This window comes from Phyllostomus hastatus, unplaced genomic scaffold (genome assembly GCF_019186645.2).
Source record: "Phyllostomus hastatus isolate PE091 unplaced genomic scaffold, TTU_PhHast_1.1 phas_scaffold_78, whole genome shotgun sequence".
Lineage (NCBI taxonomy): Eukaryota > Metazoa > Chordata > Mammalia > Chiroptera > Phyllostomidae > Phyllostomus > Phyllostomus hastatus.
In genome coordinates this window covers 23548908-23576124 of record NW_025334041.1, presented here as the reverse complement: position 1 = coordinate 23576124, position 27217 = coordinate 23548908, and the positions used below count along the sequence as shown (strand labels likewise).

The 27217-nt window shown below is 35.9% G+C and overlaps 1 protein-coding gene across 2 annotated transcripts in view; it reads right to left on the bottom strand.

Annotated features, from left to right (window-relative positions):
• THSD7A (thrombospondin type 1 domain containing 7A) overlaps positions 1-27217 on the bottom strand; it is a 369265-nt gene that overhangs the window by 76960 nt on the left and 265088 nt on the right. For both annotated transcript variants that reach the window (XM_045827695.1, XM_045827696.1), the window contains exons 8-10: positions 14914-15108; positions 6520-6754; positions 2116-2231 (exon numbers count right to left, since the gene is read on the bottom strand). In XM_045827695.1, coding sequence (XP_045683651.1) covers positions 2116-2231; positions 6520-6754; positions 14914-15108 — 546 coding nt within the window. The remainder of the gene's footprint in view (positions 1-2115; positions 2232-6519; positions 6755-14913; positions 15109-27217) is intronic.

Below are 27217 nucleotides of genomic sequence, written 5' to 3'. Positions count from 1 at the left end.
TACTGTACTTCCTCACCCCCACTCACCTTCTCCTGCACTGCACACCAATTACTAGCTCTTCTGTTCATCCTTCGATGTTATCATCATCAGTACCTGCACACTCTCATCTTCAAACATTTTACTTTCTGGTTACTTCTTCAGTTCACTTATTTTAGTTCTCATCTTGCTGAAATTCTTCAAATTAATTAAAATGGCCAATCCAATATTTCCTGTATCACTTTTCCCGTATCTATCACCCTTTTCAGGACCTCAGTTCCATCCCAACCCAACTTCGATTCCATATTCCATTATTATTAGAAGTAATCCCTTGGAAACATCTTTGACTCCCTGTTTCTCTCTCCTTTTCTTTTGTTTTTGCCCCCATACTGGTTTTTCCCTTACTTCCCTAGAGTTTTTTCTGTTCCTAATCATGGAAACATTCCAACATTCCAAGTTATTTTCAAATGAAGGCCTAAAGAAATGAAAAAATTTTACCTGATTCCTAATTTTTATGAATGACTGAGAGTCAATTTAATGAAAGATTTTGAATTTTTTTTACTTTATTTCCTTGAATACTTTAGACCAAGCAAATTTTAGACCAAGCAAATTTTATTTTAAATACTCAATACAAGGAAATACCCAATATAAGGAAAAGGCTACGTTTTTTCCCTGCTTTCAGGAAATTTACATAAAAATGTTAAATTTGGGTTTGATTATTAACCACATGGTTATAAATGTAACTGCATATGTTTTAGGATTAATAGTAAATGAACTTATCTCATGCTAACACAAAACATTAAGTATAAAAATATCAAGAATGAAATTTCCAAGAATATTAATTTAATGTAATACATAACCTTTTTATTATAGGGATGAATAACTAACAATTACCATAGAAATATTAACCTATTTGAAAGTATAATTCTATTGCTGATTATAACCAAACCAAAGGATATCATATGTTTAGGTTTTAAGAAAATAAGGGGATAAGAGAAAAAAAGCTGGAAAAAATTTTGAAAATGACATTGTTTTATTAGTAATATTAATGCAATAAGCATTTAAAAAAATAGTTAATACCAACTTCTTTTGTCCAAAAAGTTTTTTTAGATGCTTAAAAGACTTTTAAAATCAAATTTTTCTATTCTTGATCACTTTGTAATTTAATTTTATTTGATATTTCAGTGGTACTTAAACTAGAAAAAGGATAAAAAGGACCTCATGTTTTAATTACATAAAATAACAATTATGCTGTAAAAAGTCTGGTATTAAATATATAATCTCCTATAATAGCTTAAAGACTTCAGTATTTTTGGTAACAAAATAAATATTAAACTAGAAGTTGATATCTCTGGTTAATGGTCAAGAATCAAAAATAAAAAGGAATTTAAGAAAAAACTACCTCTGTTGTGAGAGTAAAATAAAAAAACAGGAGGCAGTTACATTTGTGACAGAAAGAGAAAATGTGCTCAATTAGTGCACAAGTCAGGTGAAGGATGCTGGTATCTTTCTCAGCAACAGTGAGAAAGAACCCTCTCCTTGAGGGTGAAGAATTATCAAAGTATCTGTCATGATACTAAAGAGTCTTTGTGAATAACAAAAGGAAAGAAAACACAAAATGAGAAAAAATCCTTTTCTTGTAAATGCCTCATGGCGCATTAGGAGTTGGCAGAGGACGAATTTGGCCGTTTCCCTCTTTCCTTTGTTCTGGTCCTGGGGGTTGCATAATTGAACCTGGAGTGAATCTGGTGCCGTGGCTATTGCTTGCTATTAAGCAGGTTGGAAGCTATGAGTACTGATAAGGTCACTGGACACTCTTTCTGAGATACCTATGGCCACACTATATACTCTTTTATAATTAATGTTAAAGGAAATATTGTTAATATAGTAACATCTAGAATCCTTTCACTTTGATTTATATCATAAAGTTTTAAGTCAGTTTTGGCATAAAGCCCATTCATTTGGTACTCTGAAGGTAAACTGTTTTCTAGAAGGAAACTGAAATTTGATGGCATTCATGTTGAACCAGGATTACGCAGTCCCATGCAAGAATCACAAACGTTGCTCAGTCAGAAGCACGTGGAGGTGCTGGCGAGTGGTTTTCTAGGGGAACAGTCTCCAGAACTCTGCAGAACGTACCTTCTTTACATGAGGAGGGACACGGTGTCCAGTCACTGTATGGGGTCACGGCACAGTCCTTCCTACAAGGAAGCAGACAGGGCCTCACGGTTTCAGGCCGAAGGCTTTCAGGACACCTGGGAAAAGCAGACGGAAATTACTAAGCTTCTGCAGTAATCCTGGAAACCAGGTAACTCTGGTTAGAATTTTCATTTCGAAAATTGCTGAATAGTCACCAGTCTGTGCCATTTAGCTTTCAGGAGCTTTGCTTTTGGCAAGAACTATACAACTTAATCCTTCCAAACTGGACCTCAGTAAAGCTTCTCAAAAAAGGATGTATGGTTTTAATAATAGTAATGGTGCTATCTAGCACAAATGTGATACTTATATCTTACTCCCTTATAATAATCTCCCCATTAGTAAATTTGTATTTTATAACATACTTTTAAAAAAATGTGTGTGAATTCAAATTACCAATTTAAGGACCTAATTTTATATCTTTGTGTAACTAACTAGGCTTATTGCTGATTATAAATTTTCAAGTTATTCTATATTTTATTTTTATAAAATATTATAACAGATTTATAATAGAGTATATTTTATACACAGTACATGCTCAAAAATAAAGTTGTATTTATAACTATATATTTCATTAAATAAGTAATAAGATAATAAAAGTGTATAGGTCATTATGATAAGCAATTTTTGCTTTAGTCTTACTTTCATTTAATGTCTTTTTTCTTCCATTATATTCCTTGTTTCAAATTATGGAATTTTAAATATTTTAATAAGTTATAATACTTTTTGAAACAAAAAAGTAAATAAAAATAAAATGAAAATAGTCAATTACTAATTTAAAGAAAAATAAAACACTGTGCTCCCAACATAAATTATGGTAAAATCAACTAAATTGTTATTTAAAAAATGAATCAAAATATATCATTTATTAGGAACACAAAATAAAAATAATGACAAATCACTGAAATACCTTACATTATATAAGGTTTTCACTCCCTAAAAGATAATTTTAGGGAGCTGATATATACGTTTGAAATATACTGCCATATTTATTGTGTACTTACTATGTGATTTTTAAGTTTCCCACCTCTTATCAGCATTCTTTACAATCTAATTCTACTACTGCTAGTAGTCAAATGTTGGCTGTGAGCACTAATGTTAAAAGAAGATGTATATTAGGATGACATAATATAATAACATAATTCATGTAAGTAAAAGTAACTTAATGTTATGATTCCTAAGAAATACTCTTTTGAGGTCATATAAATCATTAACAAATAAGCTGAGAGACACTGAAGAAATAAATCAAACAACCAATAAAACTATTGATGAAATAACATAGGAAATTAGCAAACTTTGGGATTTAAAAATATTCACCATGGGAGAAGCCAACTGCTTTTGTAGGTCAAGATAAATTGTGTTTTAACAAGTAAGTTAGTCAGGTTTTCAGAAAGAGAAATTATGAGTGAAAAAATAACATAATTAATCTCTTTCCTATAATTTCTTTATAGCCCTTTGCCAATGCTCCATTTTTTATATATTTTGCATTGTAATCATTTATCTACACGTTCTATCTCATACATAAATATTATGTTCTCTTCTGTTATATAAATACATGTTTTCTTCTCTCACTCTATGACAGTAGGGTTTATTCAGAAATGAATTTTAAAAATATATTGGATTCAACATTTCAAAAAGAAATAAATCTCCCTGGTTTATGCTAAGAATAAGCTTGTGTTTGTCTAATTGCCATGAGCACTCAAAGTCAATGGACGACAGAGAAATTTAGCTGTGTGTCAGAGAAGTTAAAGTATTGCTACACTTGAGACTATAAATCACTGGAATTATAATTTAACCTTTACACTTAACCAGGAAGCATTATATGGCAAAACTCCACATATAATCCTGTTAATTCTTTGGAACTATGAAATTATTGATTAGTAATTATTATTGGGAGCACACTTTTTTCAATGAGGCCCTTTTATAACTTTAATAATGGGAGAGCATTACTCAATGGCATGCTCTTCAAATTTTAGCCCTGAATAAGTCAGTACAATTTATCATGTTATCACTGACAACCTTCAAAATTTTGTCTTAGTTTAGAAATATCCACAGCAAGATACGTGGCTCACTGTGGAGAACAAAATTACTAACAATAAAGCCATTAAATGAACACACAAAGATAAATCATACAGTCTAGATTACATCCAATAAAATAAATTCAGACTTCCTTTCGTGAGGCAATTGGTTCGGTCAACATGCTTCTTTTCTCTTTTGTACTGTTTGTATTTAGTGTTTGTGGTTTAAATCAAGGAATTGATTTTCTCCCAAATCTTATTCAAGGTCAAATTAAACAGATGTGATAGGAGCTGAAATTTGTTACTTGGAGGATAGATAAGATCAATAACATTGATTTTACCATTGCGCAGTAATCTGTTTTATTAAGAGGAGTTTAAAACAAGGCTTCTATTTGCATTTCTGTTTCAAATGCCTAGTACACAAAAGCATTCATGGAATTTAACCTAGTGTTTAGGCATAAGGGCACTAACATTTTCTTTTGAATTTACAGCATTTGCTTACTTTTCAGACCTTTAAGAGCAAAGCAAATCCATTTGATTTAACAAATCTATCCATGTATCCAGGTCACTGCATAAAGGCTGCAAGGGCAAAGCACATTTTAATGGATTATCATGGTGGTCCGACGTGGGGCTTCAGGATACCCCTCCTGCTGAATGATTTAATGATATTAACCCAGCAGGCTGTTTTACACATGTACATCCATTGTCCAGCAAAATAGTTTTTAGTTTGCATAAGTGAGGTAAATATCAATAGCATCATTTGAAAGGTGATTACCGGTAACTGCGAATGGGATCAGAGTGAGTGAGCTGAGCTACTCATAGAAACTGAGCAGAATAACCCTCCATCCTGTGCTGTGACAGGTTGGTCGGGTGAGAACGCTCTGCAGCATTTCTACTTCTGTACTTGTCCCAGCAAGGCCCGGGATCCTCCAGGACTTGGGATCTCTGCTCCTGCTGTTACTGCTATTGAATTTTAATACCCTGCGCATTAATTGCCTTTGTTAGATTCATTACAACTTTAGCTAACACTATTTCCATTAAAATATTGGTTTGGGGCTACCTATTAAGCATGTGGAATAGTTTCTCAATTTAGTCAACTCTTTTTGCCATATGTTTCTAATATGTTTCCTAATTTCAAGCTAATATACAAAGTATAGGGCATATCACTAATGTCTGGAATGCTGGCCAAGTAAAAACAACTTGTAATAAGATTCCTACTAATCCCCTGAGGTTTTTCATGCATCAGGTATATTATTATCATTTCCCTGAAACACTAAGAAGTATCTCAAATTTCTAAGAGAAGGTAACAATTTGTAACATTTATTGAGTGCTTTATTACTACTATTTTTTCCATTAAATCCTTTCAATAAACTCTGAAAGCTGAGGCCAGAATCAGTTAAGTAGAATGCTTACGACCTCCCATAATATTTAAGCAGCTGGCCAAGTATCTGGAAATTGAGGCCATTTTCATACCAATGCAAACTTGACTGGTTTCACTTCCAATGTTTCACATAGCTAAGATAATTTCAATTATAAAAGATCCGTGTTGTCTAAATCTCAGAAGATAAATAAGTTTGTCCCCTGAAAAGATTGTATTTTCAGAACTGACTTGCTAATTTTCTCGAAGAATGGTTAGCCCAGTTATGCCCTGGCTTTTTCTGTTTATATTTCTCACAAGGCACAAGTAACAAGCTAACTCATTCTTTGTCCTCCCTTTTTGCAAACTGTTTGCCTTGTTATTACACTATTCATAACCACAGTAAGGAACCGATGGTTTTTCTATTTATCACAACACACATCCTATCCCAAGGCTCTCTCTTGGATGTAAATAGCTTATTCATTTAATGATTAAAAGATGCAATAAGTTCAGCCTCAGTATTTTTGATGTAATATTTTCTAGGGGAAATGAAAGGCAGGCCATAGAAGGCTACTGCTCCGTTAAACTAGATTGGCTATCTCCATAGCCTACGGAAATCTAAGTGGTCATGGACAACCTACACTGCTAGGACTTCATATTCTGTCATCATTGATCAGACAGGCCTAAAGCAAGCACTTCCTTTACTGCCTGACTATAAAAGCAGAAAGTGCTACTGTAAAACTGAAAGTAGGTATCACAGAGAAAGATTTCCATGGAATTTATGAATCCCAGGCACAAGACTCTGAAGCTGTTAAAACTGTATCAGTGATTGACATTCAAAACAAACATATGTTACTCTTGAGGACAGATATGACAAGCATCACAATGTTCCATTTCATGAGGCAAGTGAAGCCTGCCAATCCCCTGCATGGCTGGCCACAGGGTTTACTGATGACATTCTAAAGCCCTTACTTTTTGGGTCCCACTTGGCCCACATTGACCCGCACGCAGATGACTTTTCTTGTCTGCATGCCAACAGAGCAAGAGGCCTCCCTGTTCCAAGTTGTGGTTGTGTTGAAGGACGACAATGAGGTGTCTTCAATGCACTGGCCCCACGGACCAGTTTGCCAGTGATATACAGTACAGGGATGCTCATTACAGCTGCGCACCTCTTGCAAAGCGCTTGTATTTGGACAGTGAGTTCCACCTACAAAAATGAACAACGTTGCAGATCAGATATGGTGCCAACAGAAATCTTATCATTCTCTGTTTTTTGAAATTAGCAACAATGATACCTGTTACTTATCAGCACATAGCAAATAACCAGCACATTGCTAGGAAGGTAAAGTGCATATTAATCTTACTTCATTTGGTGTGGTCTTGCTTAAAATGTACACTATGTGGTATACATGCAATCTGTTTTGGGGGTACTATGGAGGACCTCAAAAAGAGAGGCTACTGTTCTCCAGAGAAGCTGACAATGAAGTACAAATGAAGCCTATGTGATTGCTTACCAGGGTAAATTGGGCATTAAGACTCTGTGCATGGACAAAAGCCAGTGCATTTCAAATGGTATCCCCCAAATTGAAAGTCTTAATTACAGGTTTTACAGTGTTGTTTATTTTAATGTATTAGTCTTTAGGGTGATTAGAAATGTGGTTTTAAAATCAATTAATGCTTACTGATCTTTCATAACATTACTGGAAAAACCATGAAGGAATGGCAACACTGTTTTTCTTCAAACCTAAGGTGTCACTGCCTGTGAGGTACACCATCACTACATGTGTCCCAAAGAAAGAGAAATGGCTGCAAAATAAACTATAATAAAATGCTTTTTTAATCGACTCTAATTTTTATGGTATGCTTATTGAAATAGCTTTGTATGACTTATTTACATAGCTGTTAAGAACTATGTCACTCTTTTGCATACATTAAAAGGGAAGCTATTCCTAAAACTTCTTTACATTCACAGTTCAATTTCTTTGTCATTGTTTAACTCGCACTCATTAAAGTTTGTGTTCTCCTACATGGTATTATCTCTGTGGCATCAAAACTGGTGCTGATGCAAAGTTTCTTTTAAAAAACTGCTCCCGTGCTGTTGTCAGGGTTTCCTTTTGGGATACTGGTACCAGTCTCTAACTTTGGATGCTGTTGCATTCTTAGTGGCACCAGAAGATATCAGAGGAAAGTTTAAGCAATCAATTGAGAACAGGTTCATTTCCTTCCCCAAATAGTCCTTTGCTGTTTTTGTTTGTCTGTTTTGGGCAGAAATATCATAGGGTCACTAATGCCATCAGGAATAACATTAAAATTTACATGTACTATCCATGACAACAGTGTTATAACTACTGCTTGGCCACAGTGGTTTTAAAATGTGTCCACTGTAAGATGCAATAATTACAGAGATGATAAAGAGTAAAACATGTGTTTTTATAATTAATAAAATATGATCTGGCTCTGGCTGATGGGGTCAGTGGATTGAGTACCAGCCTGCAAACCGAAGGGTCTCTGATTTGGTTCCCAGTCAGGGCACATGCCCGGGTTGTGGGCCAGGTCCCCAGTAGGGGGTGCATGAGAGGCAAGCACACATTCATGTTTCTCTCCCTCTCTTTCTCCCTCCCTTCCCCTCTCTCTCAAAATAAATAAATAAATAAAATCTTTTTTAAAAAAGAATATGATCTGGAGCTGTCATTATGGAACCCCCCCTTTTAATGCATTAGCCTTATTTTAAGTACTTTGTAAGTGGGGCTTCATTTTATATCCACGTGTTAAAAATCATAAAGTGGATGAGTCCATACAGCCTAAATGATGTGGCCAATATTAACAGCTGGGAGTTGATGGAGTCCAATTTCTTATCACTGCACTATTAATAATTCCACTACAAAAATAAAAGGCAGAGTGTTGGAGGAATTTACTGCTTACTTTATCAACAATTTAATCTATTCAAACTTACGTAGTTTCTGGATTTCATCTTAGGAGCAGAAAATAACTGGTTGTTAATGTGGAATGGTACAAATCTTGGGTGTTAATCACAGATATTCATGTAAATGAAAGAAATATTGAATATAATAAAAGGTAGATTTTAGATATTAGGAAGGCAAGTTTTAAAAAGTAGAAAATAAGTAAGAAAAGGGTGATTCAATACCTAGAGACTCTAACATGGAAGACGACCTCAAAAGTTTGAGAGATTTACATAAAAGTCATAAACAAAGTCACAAATCCACATCCTGAGCTGCTCTTCAGATATCACTAAACTTATGAGTAAGGACATTCTTCTGTTAAGCAAATAAATCAGTAGGCAATTTATGTGAGAGTTTAACTGCAATTTAGAATCATTTATGCAGGGTACAACATTGGATCAACATCAGAATAACCTGAGTTAAACAGCATTTCATTAATATCCCCTGCTTCAAGAAGGTGAAAACATCTGTCATAGTTCATACCCTATTCTCTATCATGATGCTCAGAGACCCTGGCAGCTTCTGAAAAGAAGTTTAAGATTTGAATAGGAACGAAGCCTAAAACAGATAATTGGATTGGGAAGAAGAAAATGAGCACTCTTATTACCCATTCCCTGGGGCTCTAGATTTATCCAATCTTTTCTCTCAGACAAATAGATGCTAATTATAGAATATATATATGTATATATAAAAAACTATGTTAACCATGTATTATATGTTAACCACTTATATTTCATAGCAAAATTATTGATCTACAAAAAATGTGTTTACTTACCTCCTTTTCACTGCAAGTACAACATATGCTGTTTAAACTGTGATAATTGTGATTTTAAAACTCTGAATTGTTTCTGACATTGGAATTAACTGGTTGGCTTTGGAAAACTGATAAGAAAAAAACTTCTACAACCTCAGCATAATGTGTCGAGGAACTGCAAGATAGCTGTTAAGTTTACAGACATAAAGGCTATTTATTTCCTTGCCCCAATCCACATTAAAGCCACATCAGCAGTTTGGGCCTGAAGTCGGGATATTTGTACAGATAAGCCCCAATGTGGTTCTAATTATAATAACGATATGGCAATTCCAGAACGTAGCTTGGAGTAATCGGTCACTGCAGCATCGTCATGTTGTTTTGGGAATAATTTTATGGTAGAAAAATTGATAGATATAATATTGACTTTATTTATTATTCATGGGAAACTCTAATTCCAGACATCTGGGAATATTTTCATTGTGCTGGGGAAATTATAAAATGTCACCCATGACAAAATTAGTGGTAAGTGTAGTTTGAAAAAAAATTTATACATAAAAATATATGCTTCATACTCAGTGATTATTTAGGCTTTCTATCATTCATCAAGGGGAGTTTATAATGTTTCAATGAAATTCTGCCAAATAAATAAACTTCCACACTCATATAAAAATATCAACTATTATGTGAAGCTTCTCTCTTAGAAACAAAAAAGTGACTTTTTTTTTCCTCCCAATCTCAAACCTATACAAACTTTGTTAGCATGCATTTAACAAATCTACAATGTTTCTGATTCTGGCATTGAAGTTCTTACAATTTAGATGGCAGATTTTAAAAAAAAAGAATTTGTTCAAAACAATTGGATGTGCATGTGTTGAGCACAAATACAATTTGTTTATGTCCAATTTGTCAGGGGATAACTAGAGGGATTAGAAATCGTTCCTGATATTTCTAAGGATCTTATGATCCAGTGAGGAAGAGTAATAGAGGGGTGAGATAAGCGTAGAAATAAGTATGATCCTAGGAAGAATATAATGTTCAAAAAAGTATTTAGTATAATTGGGATTCAAAAGTACCAGATGCCATTAGTTTGGGGGACTGAAAAATGCCTCAGATAGGAGGCATTGAGATGAGTTTTGAAGGAATAGGACTTGGACAAGCAGAGTTATGGGAAGGGTGAAAAGGAAGGGAGGATCTTATTTGAACAGAATTAAAAATTTAAAAAAAAGCAAAGGTATGCAGGTAGCTTTGACTTTGGGAATTGGCAGTGTCAGTGCAGTCAGGTGGAGGGCAGAGTTCACAGTGGCAAGTGATGGCACAAGGTTAAGACAGCAGACTGGCTCATGCTAAGAAGAGGCTGTTAGTGTGCCATGGATGACAGTATTAAGATGTTTGCAACTGTGCCTGCTGTTGCAGCCCATATTCCTTTGATAGCAGACCACTGCTGGGTGAAAAGCACATCAGCAGTGGCATGATTTCAGGGAACTGAATTGGAAGAGCACTACCCAGAGAGAACCTAAGGAGACTCTGCTCCAGCACTATCTGCCACTTTCTCCCCCTTTTTTTCTTGCTGAAAAGACTTCCCACTGCATAAATCCTGTGTGGTGGTCCTGTAGGGACCAATTGAAGCAGAGCTCCGTTTTCAAAGTCGATAGTGGGAGGATGAGGAAGTGATAGTATTTATTTAGAAGTCAGAGTTATGCGTGTATATACACATATGATAGATTCCAGGTTCTTCAAATTCGTCTAGGAAATATAAGTGCTCCCTGGCTCTTAGAATTAAAATCATTTAGCTGTAAAAATTGAACAAGTTAAAAATATTCCTCTCCTCAGTGATTTATACTATGAAATGTAATTATTGAAGACTACTAATTATTTGAGGAAAAATTGGCCTAATTTGATTTCAATTTGCATCTATTCTCTGCATCCATAAAGCAGGTGTAAAGGCACACTAAAATTTGGCTGATGAAGTTATAGCATCAGGTCATTCTGAACTTTGCAAAAATAAATATGCTCTCATTTCTTGCTCTGCACAGATAATTAACTATATAATGAGAATTAACAGAATTTGTTATACTCAGGAGAAAACATTTTTAAAATTATTTTTCCTTTTTAAACCAAGTTTATTGAAGATCCACAGCATGGGTTCAAAAAATTAGAGACTATTAATCTAATGTCCATTTAAAATTTTTTATTCCAATTCAACCTATCATTATTTATATTACAAATCTGACAGATTTAAGTGTTAAATGACTGCTTTTTTTTAGAGCTGCCAACATAATTTTAAAGTAGCTATCTGGTGGAGCCAGGCAGGCGAGCATCTATGCCAGCAGGCGGGGGGCTGCAGTGGTTGGGAGTGGGCTGTCAGAGCCCAGCCTGGGATAGAAAGGAATCCCCAGTGGGAAGGGGGTGGCCTGGCATGAGCATCAGACACACAGAGAGTCCTTAGCAATGGGAGGCATGGAAATGTCTAAGAGGGGAGACGTGGCAACCCGCCACGGGATGTCGGAGCACAGGCAGAGTGCAGAGGAAATCCCAGCATCGAGGCAGCCAGTCCAGTGTGGAGCGCTGCAGCCAAGTGGGGGTGGGAAGGGCTCCTGTCATGTGGGCTGGCCTGATGCAGGGTGTCAGAACATGGGCAGGGTAATGGGGCTGTCCTGTGGTGATGGCAGAGAGAGACTGGTGGTGGTGGTGGGGAATCAAGTAGGTACCTATACACAATGAGGCGACCGAACAAACCAGGTGTAAGGTCAGCAGCCAGCACTCCTCTCCTTTTAGCATACAATAGGATTATATCTGCCTCTAGTCTGCTTGAATTTAGGTTCAATTCAACTTCAAGTCACGATTATGTGAATTATTTTGAAAATGAAATGTTAGTGGAAATGACATAAAGCATTTCTGGATGGAATAATTTAATGCAGATGATTTTAAATCAGCAGACAGACTCTCCAACTATCTTCTTCCACTGACATGGGGATTATGAAGGAGGTCTTCATATGAAGGTGTAATGCTGAGACATATTATGACAGAAAGACTTTTTGTAGAGTTACCTAACATTCTAGCAACATTTCCATAAGAAAGAAAGAATTGTTCTTTTAAGTTAGGAAACTTCTGAGCTGTTACTGTACCAAAACTTAGTCTGTCCTTAACATGAGGTTATAAAATCTTCACAATGTTTAATGATAAATTTCTGACTGAAATAAACAGAAGTATATAGGTTGCTACATTTATTTTGTAAATCCAGATAAATATTTTGTACCTGTATTTCTCCACAAGTTATTTCACCAGAAATTCATGTAATTTTATGTCTAAAAATCTCTATATAATTTTTACTAATGTAATCTCTTTAGTTAGGTTATCACAGTAATTTTCTGATCCACAGAAAAGTAGGAACAGTTATAACACATACAAAATAATAATTCTTGGGGAATAATACAATAGAAAGATCTACTTTTGTTTAGAATTACAAAGGATTATCTAATTGCAGGAAAACATATCAAACTCTCTGCAAATGTAGTTTCTAAATCATTTTTTTAAAATCTCAGCATTATAAAAAGGCTTATTTTGAGGAACATAAAATATGCGTAAGTGTCCAGCAAATAATAGATATTAAATAAATAGTTTTTGAAGGATAGATTTGTCATCAAGTATTTTGTATAATTATACCAGTTTTTATAACTATTATTATCAGAGAAAAATAGCAGCAGATTTCCCATTGACATGGTTCTTTTGTGGTTTCCATTTAAAATTATGTTTTGAATTTATGCCTTTATGATTTACTATATAAACATCCATGATTTTCCAGCACAGCTTGCTTATGATGCAGCTACTAGACTTAATTAAAAATTATTGAAGTCTCACCCTCTCACTCTAAGTGGATGATACATATCAAAGAGCAATCATAAATTTCTGCCTTTAAAGCATTTCATGACCTTTCAGTGAGCAGCATCGTGTCTACAAAAATAATGATCTGGTGGGTTCTGCAAGCCGGGCACAATCTCTGTCACGTGACTCACGGGGCGAAAAGTCACTTATTACTAGTCACACAGCAAGTGTCTGCAGAGTATAATGGATTTATAGGAAGCAGGGTGACCACAGATCTAATTTTAATGGAGTTCAAGACATAATCTGAGCTGATAGAGTTTGAAGGCTGAATATAATCTATACAAGGTTAGAGTTATTGTTCGATAACACAGAGAATATAGTTTTCTCTTTAAAAGGTGCTACTTTTCCATTAGGATCCAGAGATACACTTCTTTTTTTTTTGGTAGCAAATAGTTAAATTTATATGAAGCTGACAGGAAAAAAGTGTATGGGCACTTTACAGAGAATTAGGAATTTCCCATATGTTGACTGCTTTAAATATATTAATGTTTTCTCTCATGTCTTAAGGTCAAGGAACTTGTATTTTTTTATTTTATTTATTTATTTATTTAGAGAGGGAAAGGGAAAGGGGGGGGGGAGAGAGAGAGAGAGAGAGAGAGAGAGAGAGAGAGAGAGAGAGAGAGACATCAATGTGCGGTTGCTGGGGGTCATGGCCTGCAACCCAGGCATGTACCCTGACTGGGAATCGAACCTGAGGAACTTGTATTTTTAATAGATATTATTGTACACACACAGATAGCAAGTTTGATCAAATGAGAATACTCTAAGGTTGCCATCACTAAAATGTTTCACAAACAGAAAAATAAAATAGGCAACCTGAAAATTCCTCCAAAATGAAGTATTTGGGAGTATACACAGAGAAACACATGCTTACTACAAAGAGAAATCAGTATTTATCACTTGAATGAGAAAAGTCATTCAGTTTGATGATATTTAAATAACATTCACCTATATATTCTTGAGACAGAACATGCCTCAACGTGACAGAACTTGATTTACTTCTATGTTCTCCTTGCTCCTGTGTTATTTTCCAGAATGACAAGATTAAGTAGGACATTGTATCACCAAGTCACACAGAGGCCAAATTAGCATTTGGATATAAGCTTGAGAGACAATTACCAAGAGTCTTGTAACTGCTGACAATAAAGCAAACACAAGTGAGGTATGAATATATGACGAACCACTTCCCAGTCGGAGAAAGTGACTGAACAGCAACACAATTCAAAAGTGAACACAGTCTACAGATGAAACTTACAGATCTCAGAGCCCACGGTCAGAAAACTGAATTGTTGAAAATACATGTAGTTTTTAGTAAAGAAATAGCCATGCTGGTATTTATTCTCAAATTAACTTTATTATTGAACATATATCCCTATTTATGAAGAGGTAGAGTGTGATTTCAAAAAGTAAAACTGCTGAAATGGAGAAAAAAACGATGAAACCTGACACAGAATTTTGGGAGCCATTTTCAGATCTTTTCTCAAGTTGAATGCTTCGAACTAGAAAGAATTTGAATTATTAGGCAGGAGAAAAGGCAAAGTGAGTGCACTTTTAAAAATCTTTCTTCTTTTATTAATGATCTGTTTTCAAGATTAATCTTGGGGAAGAGAAACAAGTTGCCCATTATATTAACACGTACAAAATCTCCTTAGATTGCTAGATTTCTGGAAGTTAATTTTTCTAGAACATCATCTTATCCAGGCAAGACAAAGAAAATGCATGCCAACTTCTGAAAGGAACCTCAGTGCCTTCTGAAGCTGGAGACCTTACCTTCCTCACCCGCATAGGCCAGAATGGAGCGTGCCCGTATCTGTTTCCCTTCTGTGGTTTTCCCTGAGCAGGTGTGCGAGCAGGAGGACCATGCAGACCACGTGCTGAGCACACAGTCCCTTGGGCACGGGGCATAACAGGCGACGGGGATGGGGAAGATGGCATCTCTGCATAGCTGTCTGTCAACTTCTTCTCCTGGGAAAGACATCATCACCAACAATCTATCATTTCTGAGTAAATGTAAAATGAGCAATTGAAACCAGATGGGCACCAAGATAAATTAGGTTATATCCCTTTTGTTCTTAGTTAAAAGTAAAGCCAAAAGAGGGACTAGCCAGATGTTAAAAGAACACCAGAAAAAAATATATATGCATAATAAAAAGCCTCATTTAGAAATGGCTATCTGTCTATCTAAATATTGTCCTTTATCATATGAAACTTAGGTGTGTGAATTAAGCACATTGTTGAAAGTACTTTAACATTGCAGATATTTTCCTATTAGGTAATTTTTATACTTAAAATATTACATTTACAGTAAGGAACATCAGTGAAATAGGTTTTCTACTTTATTCCATTATTGGAGATGAGCCATCATTTGCAAATTATGACTGTATCCATAGCACGCAGCATATGTTTCCATGACCCAACTCACAGGTATCTCTATCTGCAAACACTCTTGTGTCTCTCGTAGAATTTAACTTTGTATAATTGGCAACCTTTTTCTTTCATTAGAAAATTAGTTCATTACTTGGAAATAACCACAAAATATAAACAATAGGATAGCATTATAAAACTACTGTTTAAAGTGGTCTCATTGGGAGAGGGGAAGAAAAATGAAAAAGTCAGGAAATAGCAGAAATAAGATGTTGTCAATAAAGTACTTAAAACTCTTCAGTGGTTTCCTGCTGCTCTTAAGAGAGAGAACATATTCTTTAAAAGTTTACAACGCCTCAAATGCCCTGGCTCTTGGGCCCATTTCTAGCTTCATTTCGCTCCACCCACTCCCCTGGCCTCGAAGCCCTAGAGACTGGCACTCATTTAGTGTTTGCTGAATGAGCACAGTGAGATACACAAAGGGCCAATGAGAAAGAAAATATCGTTGGCATTAATAAATGCCAAAGGTAACCGAAACAATTACAAATAAATAATGAGAACAGAGCATGGAAAAAGTCTGGACTCCGTGGCTTAACTGGTTATTAGAGGGTGCTGATGAGGTCAGTGGAACAAAGTGAAATAATATACAAACAAGCAACATTAATCTGCTATTTCCTCACATAATATAGCCATAATTCTGGATGAATATATCAGAAATGAGTGTCTTGAGGCAGCAGGCATTCAGGTGATAAAGGGTGACTGACTATGCCAATCTTCATCGCTACTAGACAAACAAATCAAAGCTGTTTCTCACCGGTGGAAGGTTAGGGGCCCCAATATTTGAAAAACAAGACAGAAAATCAGAAATCAATTGGAAATGTTCTGACACGTTAATAGCTACTAGTTTGCAGGGCCTTAAATCATTAGACAAAATCAGAAGTCAATTGAAATGCAGTTACATGTTAATAACCTTGAGTCTGTAGGTCTTAAATTATTAGGCATACTGGTAGGTAAGCGTCACTAAAGGACAGCTGAGCCATCACAACATCATTCGCTCTTCCTTCGTTACTCCAATCTGTGGGTTCTCTTTTGATTGTCTTTATTGGTTTTAGGGTTTGGCTTGTATTCCACTAAAACAATATGATAGGTTATGGGTTTAAAAAGGTACATGGGTGGAGTAAAAACTCATAATACAAGGCATTTAACATTTTACAGTTGATATAATAATGATGGCTATTTTTCCTACTAGACTGTTTTCTTAGTGCAGGAAGGGGTTTGCTATGTCTTATTTCCTTCACTGCTATCTTTTATTGCTCTGGCTACTCTCCTTCACTTTCATTCCAACATTCTTTTGGAAAGTAAGACAAATCTTGGGCTACAGCTTATGGTCAACCACGAATTATAGTTTTATGTCTTCTCTAATAATCACTTAACCACTTCTCAGAAAAAATGATTTATTCTGCAGGAATTGAGAGTGCTCTACAAGTGTGCTATTAGTTAATTCACATGGCTTCAGGGATATATGTTTGTTTCTTGTAGTGTAAACCTAACAGATGTACAATTTGAATTTTTTTTTCATTTTGAATAATCTGTTTTTCAATCTGTGTCCCATTACGTTATATTAGCTCTTTTTCACTTACCTTGTTCTACGTGGCCAGGTGTACTTTCCTCTAAGTACATTTTCTCTATAGGACACCTTAACTCTCTGTGGAGCTGTTCAGACCTGCCTGGGACTCAACTTCTAAGATTTCCTTAGATTTCAACCTGCACTACATTCCCCCAACTTTGCCAGGTGTGACCTTGTCCACATTTCCCCTCTGATTGCTCCCACTAGTGTCTTATATCCAAATGACAGCATCTTGATCTAGTCACAGTAACTTTCCCCTCTTCTCCCACAGACCAATCTCATACTGCCTTGGGGCCTTTGCATTCTCTCTCTCCTTTGCATGGACATTTCCGATCTTCACACACTGCAGAGGGCTTCTCAATATTCAGGCAACAGTTCAATTGTCTCCTTTTTAGAGGAGGCTTATATGACCCCACACAGTCTCACAGTAACTTCATATTATTTTAGTTACAGTTTTATTCACCACTAGGAATTACTTTAATTAGTTGTTTACATGTTTATTGTCTGATACTACCATTCTACTGAAAGCCAGTGAGGGCATCATCCTCATCTGTCTTGTTCATTATTTTATACTTAGAACCTAAAACAGTGCCAGCAGCATAATAGACACAAAACAATCTTCTGCTAAGAGAATGCATGAATTAATTTAATTTTAAGCTGCCGTGGCAGGAAATGGAATGGTGGGCAAGACAAACGCAAATTTAAGGACAGTATTTATTAAAGCGCCGTGCCGTCCAATGCTCTGGGACTCAGCTACAGTGGAATCAGTGCACAGGCAGCATACATCACATCATCTGGAGGTTGCTAGAGGTGTAGTCTTTCAGATCCCACCCACTGAGTCATAATTTGCATTAAAAAATTCTTAGGCCAAGACCTGTGTGGCTCAGTTGGTTGGGTGTCATCATGTAAACCAGCAGGTTGCCGGTTTGAGTGCTGGTCCACATGCCTGGGTTGCAGGTTCTGTTCCCCGTAAGGGTGTGTGTGGAAGGCAACCAATCAATGTTTCTCACTCACATTGATGTTTTTCTCCCTCCTTTCCCCTCTCTCTAAAATAAAAAAATAAAATAAAATAAAATTCTTAGGTGGTTCATAAGCATACAAAATCGGAGAAGCAATGCTGTAGGATTCATTTATTTTTTTGCCTTTTTTTCCTCTGATGGTTTGAATAGAACCAGACCGCCTATTGAAAGGGCAGCTGTATAAGACAAATTCATCTTGATTTCATACCTAACACCATTTGTTTCTCTGTGGGACTTCCCTTTATACTTCTTTTTGTATAGAGTATACATGGATGAGAAATTCATTCTATGAATAGTTACTGATTGCCCATCTTTTGTAGGGCACTGCGATATGAATATCATATATATCATCTCATCTATTGGTCATGATAACCTTCTTCTGAGGGAACACTGATAGGTATATTATATTAGCTTCAGGTATACAACATAATGATTTGATATTTATTTGTACTGCAGAATGCACAAGAAGTCTAATTAAGATCTGTCCTCATACATAGTTACAAATTGTTTTTCTTGTGATGAGGACTTTTAAGATTTACTCTCTGAAAAACTTTCAAATATGCAATACAGTATGATTAACTATAGTCACCATGGTGTACATTACACCCATGACATATTTATTTTATAACTGAAACTGTAATTTTTACAACCTTTCAACATAGGTGTTAATATTTATTTTTTTCCTTTAAAGGAAATTGGAGCTCAACAAGTTTAAGATTACTGTCTCAAATAGCAGTTGTTTGACTAAAGAAGAATGGAACTGAGTTCTAAGCAATACCCTAATCTACTGTTTAACTGGTAATGATGGTAGGGAGAACCCAAGATGCCAAGGACATTAATACTGGATGAGTTTCTGTTTACAAAGAAGTCAAGGAGCTGGCACTCTAAGTTGCTTCTCAAGGCACATGGATGCATGGTCGCAGCCACATACTCTTTCTACTGAAAAAAGTATGTATTGTTGACATGTCCAGGGTTACGTACTTTGGATTGTAGCCATTGAACAAGCAGCAACAAATCTGAAAATATGGAATCATTCAGATCTTTGACTTGGCTTTCAATGGATGCTCTAATCAACTCAGCTAATTGACCATTAACTGGATTTATTAGGAGCTATGTTCTTTTAAGCTAAATCTCCAGCATTCCAGGCATCAGTCATCTGGGAAACATTGGGCGGGGGGAAAGTTGGGTCTATGGCCATCACAGGAAACTCCATAACTTGTCATCTCCATCTATTTCCTGAGCCTCTTACTTTTATCTAATTTTACTATAAAAAGTGACCCTAGAAATAAGGTCTAATAAGAGCTGCAGAAAATGATCTTGTCCCTCTACTTCACATTAAAACTTGTCATGATTGATAAGTATTATTTTAATTAGATAAGAACTAGTTTGCATGATGTTACTGCAGAGAATTCATATATGTAGCCATAAATTAAACATGTACAGATCCAAATATCAGGTTAATTGATACTCCTTCCATACAGATAAATAAAAGTTTTGTTGTTTAGCACTCTGAAGTTCCATATTTCCATATCAGCTGCCCCACTACTAGGACATTTTCAACCACCACATGTCTGCATTAGAGAACCATTTGACACTCGGGTTATCTGTGTATGTATCTCAATAAATCTGGGCAGACACAGCCAACTATTATTACAGTGAAGGATGTAGTTCTACAACTCATACAGGCACAGCCCACTGAAACCTATTTTTCTTCCTTTAGTTTTTTTTAGTACAATTTCTTGGCTAGATTCTGAATGTGATGTATGAAACACTTAGAATCCTCTTCACACTTGCCTTTGTATATTAAAGATTCTATATATTTTTCAAAAGACTGCTTTGCATTTATGAAACTTGTTTTTCCTTCCATGAAACTCCAGGCATTTTAATTAAAACCGCAAAATGTATATATTTGCATGAAATATAGCACACAGAACTAAATGAATGAACCATTGTCTACATATTGAAAATTAACATCTTACTATCTTACTTTAAAGTGTGAGCTACAGCATATCTAGTTTTAACTTGTTTGTGATACCCTATACAAATGGTTAAGAAATACAATGAAAATGCTTTGGGTTCATTTATTTTTATGAACTCAAAATGAGATTTAACGTTTAAATTACTGTCTCTCCATTTAACCTCTTTCTTCACAAATATAATTTTAAGAATGTTTTTAATAATTCATTGTTTTAATCAATTGAAACATGTATTTTGCTATTTCTAAAGTAACACCCAAATTTCCCCTTGGGCTATTTTCACAACACTGCTAAACACTTTCATAAAGTCTTCTAAGACATCTTTCATTCTACTGTGTTTCCTATTATCAGGACAAGAGAACTGAACATCTGCTTGAAGTAATTACACTAAAAATTCATGAAGATTTCCATGGAAATAAAGCAAAATGAGAACTGAGATAAGAGGATAAACTCCTTTTTATTCTTGGTAAAAGTATATACTGAAAGTTTTTGCATTCATTGTGCTGCAGCCTAAATAGAATATAAAATATAAATCTTGGTTTATCAAGACTTTTATTGTTTCCAGGTTTTTATAGCTTAGGAGCTTAATCAAGAACACAACATTAATACAGCAAAGTATAATTAATTATATTTTATTGTAAGGCATATACAATTTAGCACTATTCTCTAAATGTTATTCTGATTTCTTTTTAATTATAGAAATGTGCAAATTGTTATGGTTGGTTTTTAACAGTCACAGTAGTGCTATGTGAACCATACCTCCAGAAGGCTTGCAAAATTGAAACTCAGTTAATGCCATGGAATTGAGGTGGGGGTGAAAGGAGTAATAAAAACAGAGAGAAACCAGATACAGAGCTAAGACTTTTCTTTTTTTAAAGCACACTATTTAGGAATTCTCTAGCATTCAAATTTTGGGATCAGATTTTTTTTTTTTGCCAGACCTGTACAAACTCTATCATAATCCTGAGAAGTATTATTGAGTTGTTGATGTCTTTGGTATTCATCAGGAATTATCTTAAAATTCATATTGACTTTTGATAGTGAAAGTCATTATTGATTGACTGATTGATAACTAATATAGATTTTAAAAAATTTGAGATGGGAAAATAATAGAGTCTCATATTTGCCTGGATTTTTCTAGAAAGCATTTTCATATAACAGTCTTGTCTGAACTTTAACACAACTGAAAGATAAGTAATATCTTACTATCATTTATCAACTAGTAATCTTGGGCCAATTTTAACTGTTCTAAGATTCAGTTTCCTAATTGTCAGAATAGAAGCTAGCAATAGCATTTATCTTATGATATGGTTATGCATATTATGAGAAAATATTTAAGTGTCTTGCTCAGTGTCTGGCACATGATTAAAAATGTTAATTACTTTAAAAATACTATGTCTAAACTCATCACCTCTGTCAGTGGAAGATTTGCCCATACCTACCATACCACTATGGGAATGGAACTGCTTCATTCTAAGTATCACATTGTTTATGTCCAAAATTTATAAAGAACTCACAAAACTCAACACCAGAAAAACAAACAACTCAATTAAAAAATGGGCAAAGGGCTTGAATAGACACTTCTCTAAAGAGGACCTACAGATGGCCAATAGACATATGAAAAGATGCTTAATGTCACTAATCATCAGAGATATGCAAATTAAAACCACAATGAGATACAATTTTACACCTGTCAGAATGGCTATCATCAATAAATGGAGCTGGTGAGGATGTGGAGAAAGGGGAACCCTTTTGCACTGTTGGTGGGAATACAGATTGTTGCAGCCACTGTGTAGAGCAATATGGAGATACCTCAAAAATTAAAAATGGATCTGCCTTTTGACCTAGTAATCCTACTTCTGGTAATATATCTAAAGGAACCCAAAACACTAATTTGAAAGAGCATTAGCACCCCTATGTTCATTGCAGCATTATTTACAAAGCCTAGATATGGTAACAGCCCAAGTGTCTATCAGTAGGCAAATGGATAAAATAACTATGGGATATTTACACACTAGAACTATCCAGTTCTAAAAAAGAGGAAACATTTACCCTTTGTGACAATATGGGTGGACATGGAGAACATTATGCTAAGTGAAATAAGCTAGTCAGAGAAAGAAAAATACCATATGATTTCAATCATATATGGAATCTAATGAACAAACTGAACTAACAAGCAGAATAGAGACAGACTTAAAATAGAGAGCTAAGGATAACAGCTAAGGTGGGGGAGGTTAGGAGGTAGAGGGATTAAGCAAAAAGGAAAAGGACTCATGGACATGGACAATAATGTGGTGATTGCAGCGGGTAAGAGAGTATAAGGGTACTAAATGGTAAAGAAAAAAAAATACAATGAAGAAAAGCAATACCTTCAGTTTAAACTGCCATAGGTATTGTTGTGACAAAAACTTTCTCTACAGATCTTTATTAACATCTGTATGAGTCTAATACAGATGTTTTTCCTTTTCTTGAGCTAACAGCTTTCTCATTCACTAAAATCATAAACAAAGAACTGCCTTTTGATTCAGTGATTCCACTGTTGGGATTATACCCTAAGAATCCTGAATGACCAATTCAAAAAACTTATGCACCTCTATGTTCATGGCAGTGCTATTTACAATAGCCAAGTGCTGGAAACAGTCTAAGTGCCCATCAGTAAATGGGTGGATCAAAAAGCTATGGTACATTTACACAATGGAATAATTCTCAGCAGAAAGGAAGAAGGAACTCCTACCTCTTGCAACAGCATGGATGGAAATGGAAAATATTTTGCCAAGTGAAATAAGTCAGTCAGTGAAAGACAAATGCCATATGATCTCACTGATAAGAGGGATCACACAAGCAAAATAAACTTATGAGCAAAATAGAAACAAGCATGGAAACATGGAACAGACTGACAGCTACAGAGGGGAGGGGAGAAGGGGGATAACAGTGGAAAGAAGGGGAAGGAACCAGCCAAAGAACATGTATGAATGGCCCATGGACATGGACAACAGTGTGGGGATTGACTGGGAGGGGGGGATGAGCTGGATGGTGGAGGGTAAAGGGGAAAAAATTGGGACAACTATAATAGAGTAACAATAAAATTTTAAAACATCATACTATTTGATGAAATAAATAGATAGATATCACAGTGTTTGAAGCAACTTGAACTAATGTGGTTAATCATTTTTTTTCCAATTCTGCTTATAAATGGGCTTACAGAAAGATATTAGTAAATACTATCGCATTAGATACACAGTATAAGCTTGATTATTCAGTAGTTTTGTATTTTCCTTTTTGTTAAAGTGCTAAGGTTGTGAGGAAATACAGAAATTGGAGAAAAAACAATTTGTGTAATTATGACTATTAAATCTTATAGTTCATATTTTAGAAATTATTTAGAGTTGTGTTATAAATATCTTTTGGGCATTAATAAAAAATTTTAATAGAAAAGTATACTATAGAATATGTAGCTCACAGTGATATCTTATAATGCTCCTTTAATTTCCTTTCTCTTTATAAATGAAATAATTTACATCAACTTTTAAAAACCGCAAGTTAAACAGCTATACACAATGACTTTCAGTCAGCAAACCTCTCAGGCATTTTCTAGATAAAAGGTAAAAAAGTTTCTTCTGGAAGAGCTATAATGCAGTTACATAGAGCTATATATTACAGTACTTAATGACAAATCATGCTACTAAATGAAAGCAATTCTATATTAGAGTCATTCTGTAGAGTTATCAACACAATAAAAATAATCACATTTATTATAATCTATTGGCTTTTTAACTTTAAAAGCTTGGAGAGTCCCACATCGAATGTGTCAGTAGAATTCCCTTTACCCTGTGATGGAATACAACTCTTGTGTTGATCTCTGCAGCCTCTGCCTCCCTCACATGAAGGCGTCTTACAGCTTCCAGCCCCGTCAGTCCCTCATGGAATCTTGCAGGAGTCTATGTGGACAAGGGCTGCTCCAGTAGTTTTTCCTTTTTTGTTGTTGTTGTTCAGGTCTTGGTTACCTCACATTCTCTGAGGGAGTCTCGCATTTCCTATCTGTCCCGCAAATTATCAACCAAACTGTCTGTCAGCCACACTGCTGTGACTACATTACACCCTCAAATGATCCCCTGTAGCTCTTCAGATCATGCATGCATTCATGTCTGCTGTGTTCCACCATCTGCCCCCACTTGACCTACCTTGTCTAGCAAAGTGCACTTCCCATTACCTGGGTATGTTAGCAACATGACTGGGCTCTGGGGGCCTCATTACCTGGAAGAGAATGACTCTGAGCCTTTATCAACTTTAAGGACTCGGTTAAAAATCAATTTTCATTTTCAAAATTTCTTGTTTAAAACATCTTTACCACCTTTCTGCAGCCTACATTTTGGGATCTCTTTCATATAATCATAAATAAAAAGAAAATACAGTTATTCTGCAGATAACAATGACAAGATCACAGTGTGCAAACAAGTTTACAGAATAATGGAGAAAATATTTTTAAAAAATTTAAATAAACTTATATTGGACTTTGGAATTTTGCCAGAATTAAGAAGATCAGGTGACAAAGATATTATGTTTATCACATAAAATCATTTGCAAATAAACATGGTGTAAATCTTGGCCCACTGATGGAGACTGGATTAATGTGATGATTAGAAATGGCGCAGTTTATAAAGATAGATATTTGAAGGTAGTGCAATTGGAACAGAGTTTTCAGGAAATGAGAAAAAGACAGCAGTAAAATATGGGAGACTGGTCCACATGGGAAGGCTTTGAAGCAGAAACTATTTCAAAGAATTAATCATCACCATTAATTTTACCAAGATCTTCCACTCTGCTCTCTGATGAGCTCCATGTAGAAACACTGAAAGTTTGAACCCTAAAGACCAGACTGAGAGCTATAGCTGAGTAAATCACAGTCTGCTCCCTTTAATCTTCATAATTATATTAGAATGTCTGCTAGCAACTCATAGGAAATGAATCTGACAGCAAATGAATTTTCAATGATGGGGGAGTATTATTTTATTAATTGGTCTGAAAGCTGTTTGCTTTCACACTGAAAACCATGACTGTGTTGGAAACTCGCAGCTCACCTCATCAACAGTTAACATTGGAAGTTGTTCAGGGCTACCTCAGAGTTAATAACAGTCATAAGAGTTTGTAATAGAAATGTATTCAGCTGATAGAGAAAGGGCTTCATCAGTTTAGCAAATGAGATAGAAAGTCTCTGTTAAAATCAAACAAAAGCATACCATTATTAATAAATACTTGAACAAAGAAAACCTGAGAGTTCAATAAAGCATTTGTATCTGTACTAATGAAAGAGCTGGTTAGTATGAAATGGGCCAAAATGGAACCCCAGAACCAGTCAACTTATGTCAAAATTGAAGGACAGTGTGAACAAGTATCTGGGAAAATATATTTGAAACATTACTCTAGCTAAGTTTTCCAAACCTAGCCAAACCTAGTGTGTGTGTGTGTGTGTGTGAAGCGGGGGCAGGTTAATGAGTGGTTCTAATATTCTTATCTTCAGGTCCAATCAGAGACTACTGAATGGATCTACTAAGCAAAATCTTAGAAATGTTCATATAAAAAGAATCCCTAATGGGGGCAGTCCAAGACTGTGATATAGAAAGATTCTGAACTCACTCCCACAGACATGCCAAATCTACAGCTACATGGGAAAAAATTTTCTCTGGATGCAACTGAAAACTAGGTAAACCATGGCTTCACAGCAAACAAGAGACAGGCTACATTCAGGTGGGTAGGAGACCAAGATGGGGTCTCACCAAAAACCCCACCCCTGTAGCAGCAACTCACACTCAAGAGGGATCTCACACATCCAGAGATTCTCCCTGAAGAGCAAAGGGTTTGTACACCACATCAGACATCCCAACTCTTAAGACCTGTCCTGAGAGATGAGCACCCAAAACACCTGGCTTTGAAAACCAAGACTAGTGTCGGTGAGACCTAGGGGTAGCAAAATGAGAGACTGCTCTTGAAAGGCTCACACACAGACTCACTTGTCACAGGGCTCAGTGCAGAGGAAGCAGGAAGGCACCCAAACTGTAAGTGAATGAGATTCATTTTCTAATCTTAAAGCATCTGCTGGAGGGCCAGGGGCTTGTGTGATTCTCTCTGGGGACAGAGGAGCTGACAAGCACCATTTTTGTGCTCTCCCTCTACCTTGCTAAAGGCAGCAGGTGTGAGCCATCAGTGGCTCATCCTCTCCTTCACTAAAGCTAGTGAACATGCGTGTCCTTGCATTCTTCCTCTGCCTTGTTAAAGCTGGATGATGCCATCCCTGTACTGTTCCTGCTATGCTCCACAGTGCTAGTATCTTCCAGAGGAGAGCTTTTTACACAAGTCTGGTGTCTCTGCTGTTTCTTTATTAAATGTCTGGTGCCCAGTTTTGGCATTGGTAGCCTAGGAGACACCCCTTGAGTGCCTGGCTCTGTGTTCCTGGGGTCCATGGGGTTGTACTAATTAGAGAGACAGTTCTTGGCAGATGACTGCCCCCGAGGCACTGCAGATAGCAGACTGAAACATACTTCCAGTCTTTCCATAAAAGAGACTTATTTTAGAGCTTTAACCTGAGGGTCAGGCTTTAGGTTTGCCATCCAGCTAGAGGATATTGAGGTGCTCTCAGGGAAAGTGGGCCAGGAAAGGCCATATTTCCACTCTCACTCTGTCTCTCTACAGCTTACTGTTACCTCCCAGAAAGGACCTTACACTCTCCCCTGGAGCACTGATTTTTGCAACTGTAGCCCAGGGATACCTCGGAATCACCTGGCTTGGATATTAGCAACGTTTATTATTGTGGCTCCACAGGAATGTAGATATATGCTTACTTCAGAGGCTGCTGCCTGAGAGTCTGGCTCCCATGTAGTCTGAAACTAAGTGCTGACTGAGGTCCCTCTCTCTGGAACAGTAATAGGTCATGGTACATTACCTATTTTGTGTATTTAGTAGCCCCAACAACTGGAGCTATTAAAAATAAATCAGGTTGCTTGGAAAAATCAGACATGTTAGAGACTTAACCAAGACATAGGACAAAGCTGGACCGTAAGGTTTATCTTCCACATGAGGCCACTCCTTTAAGA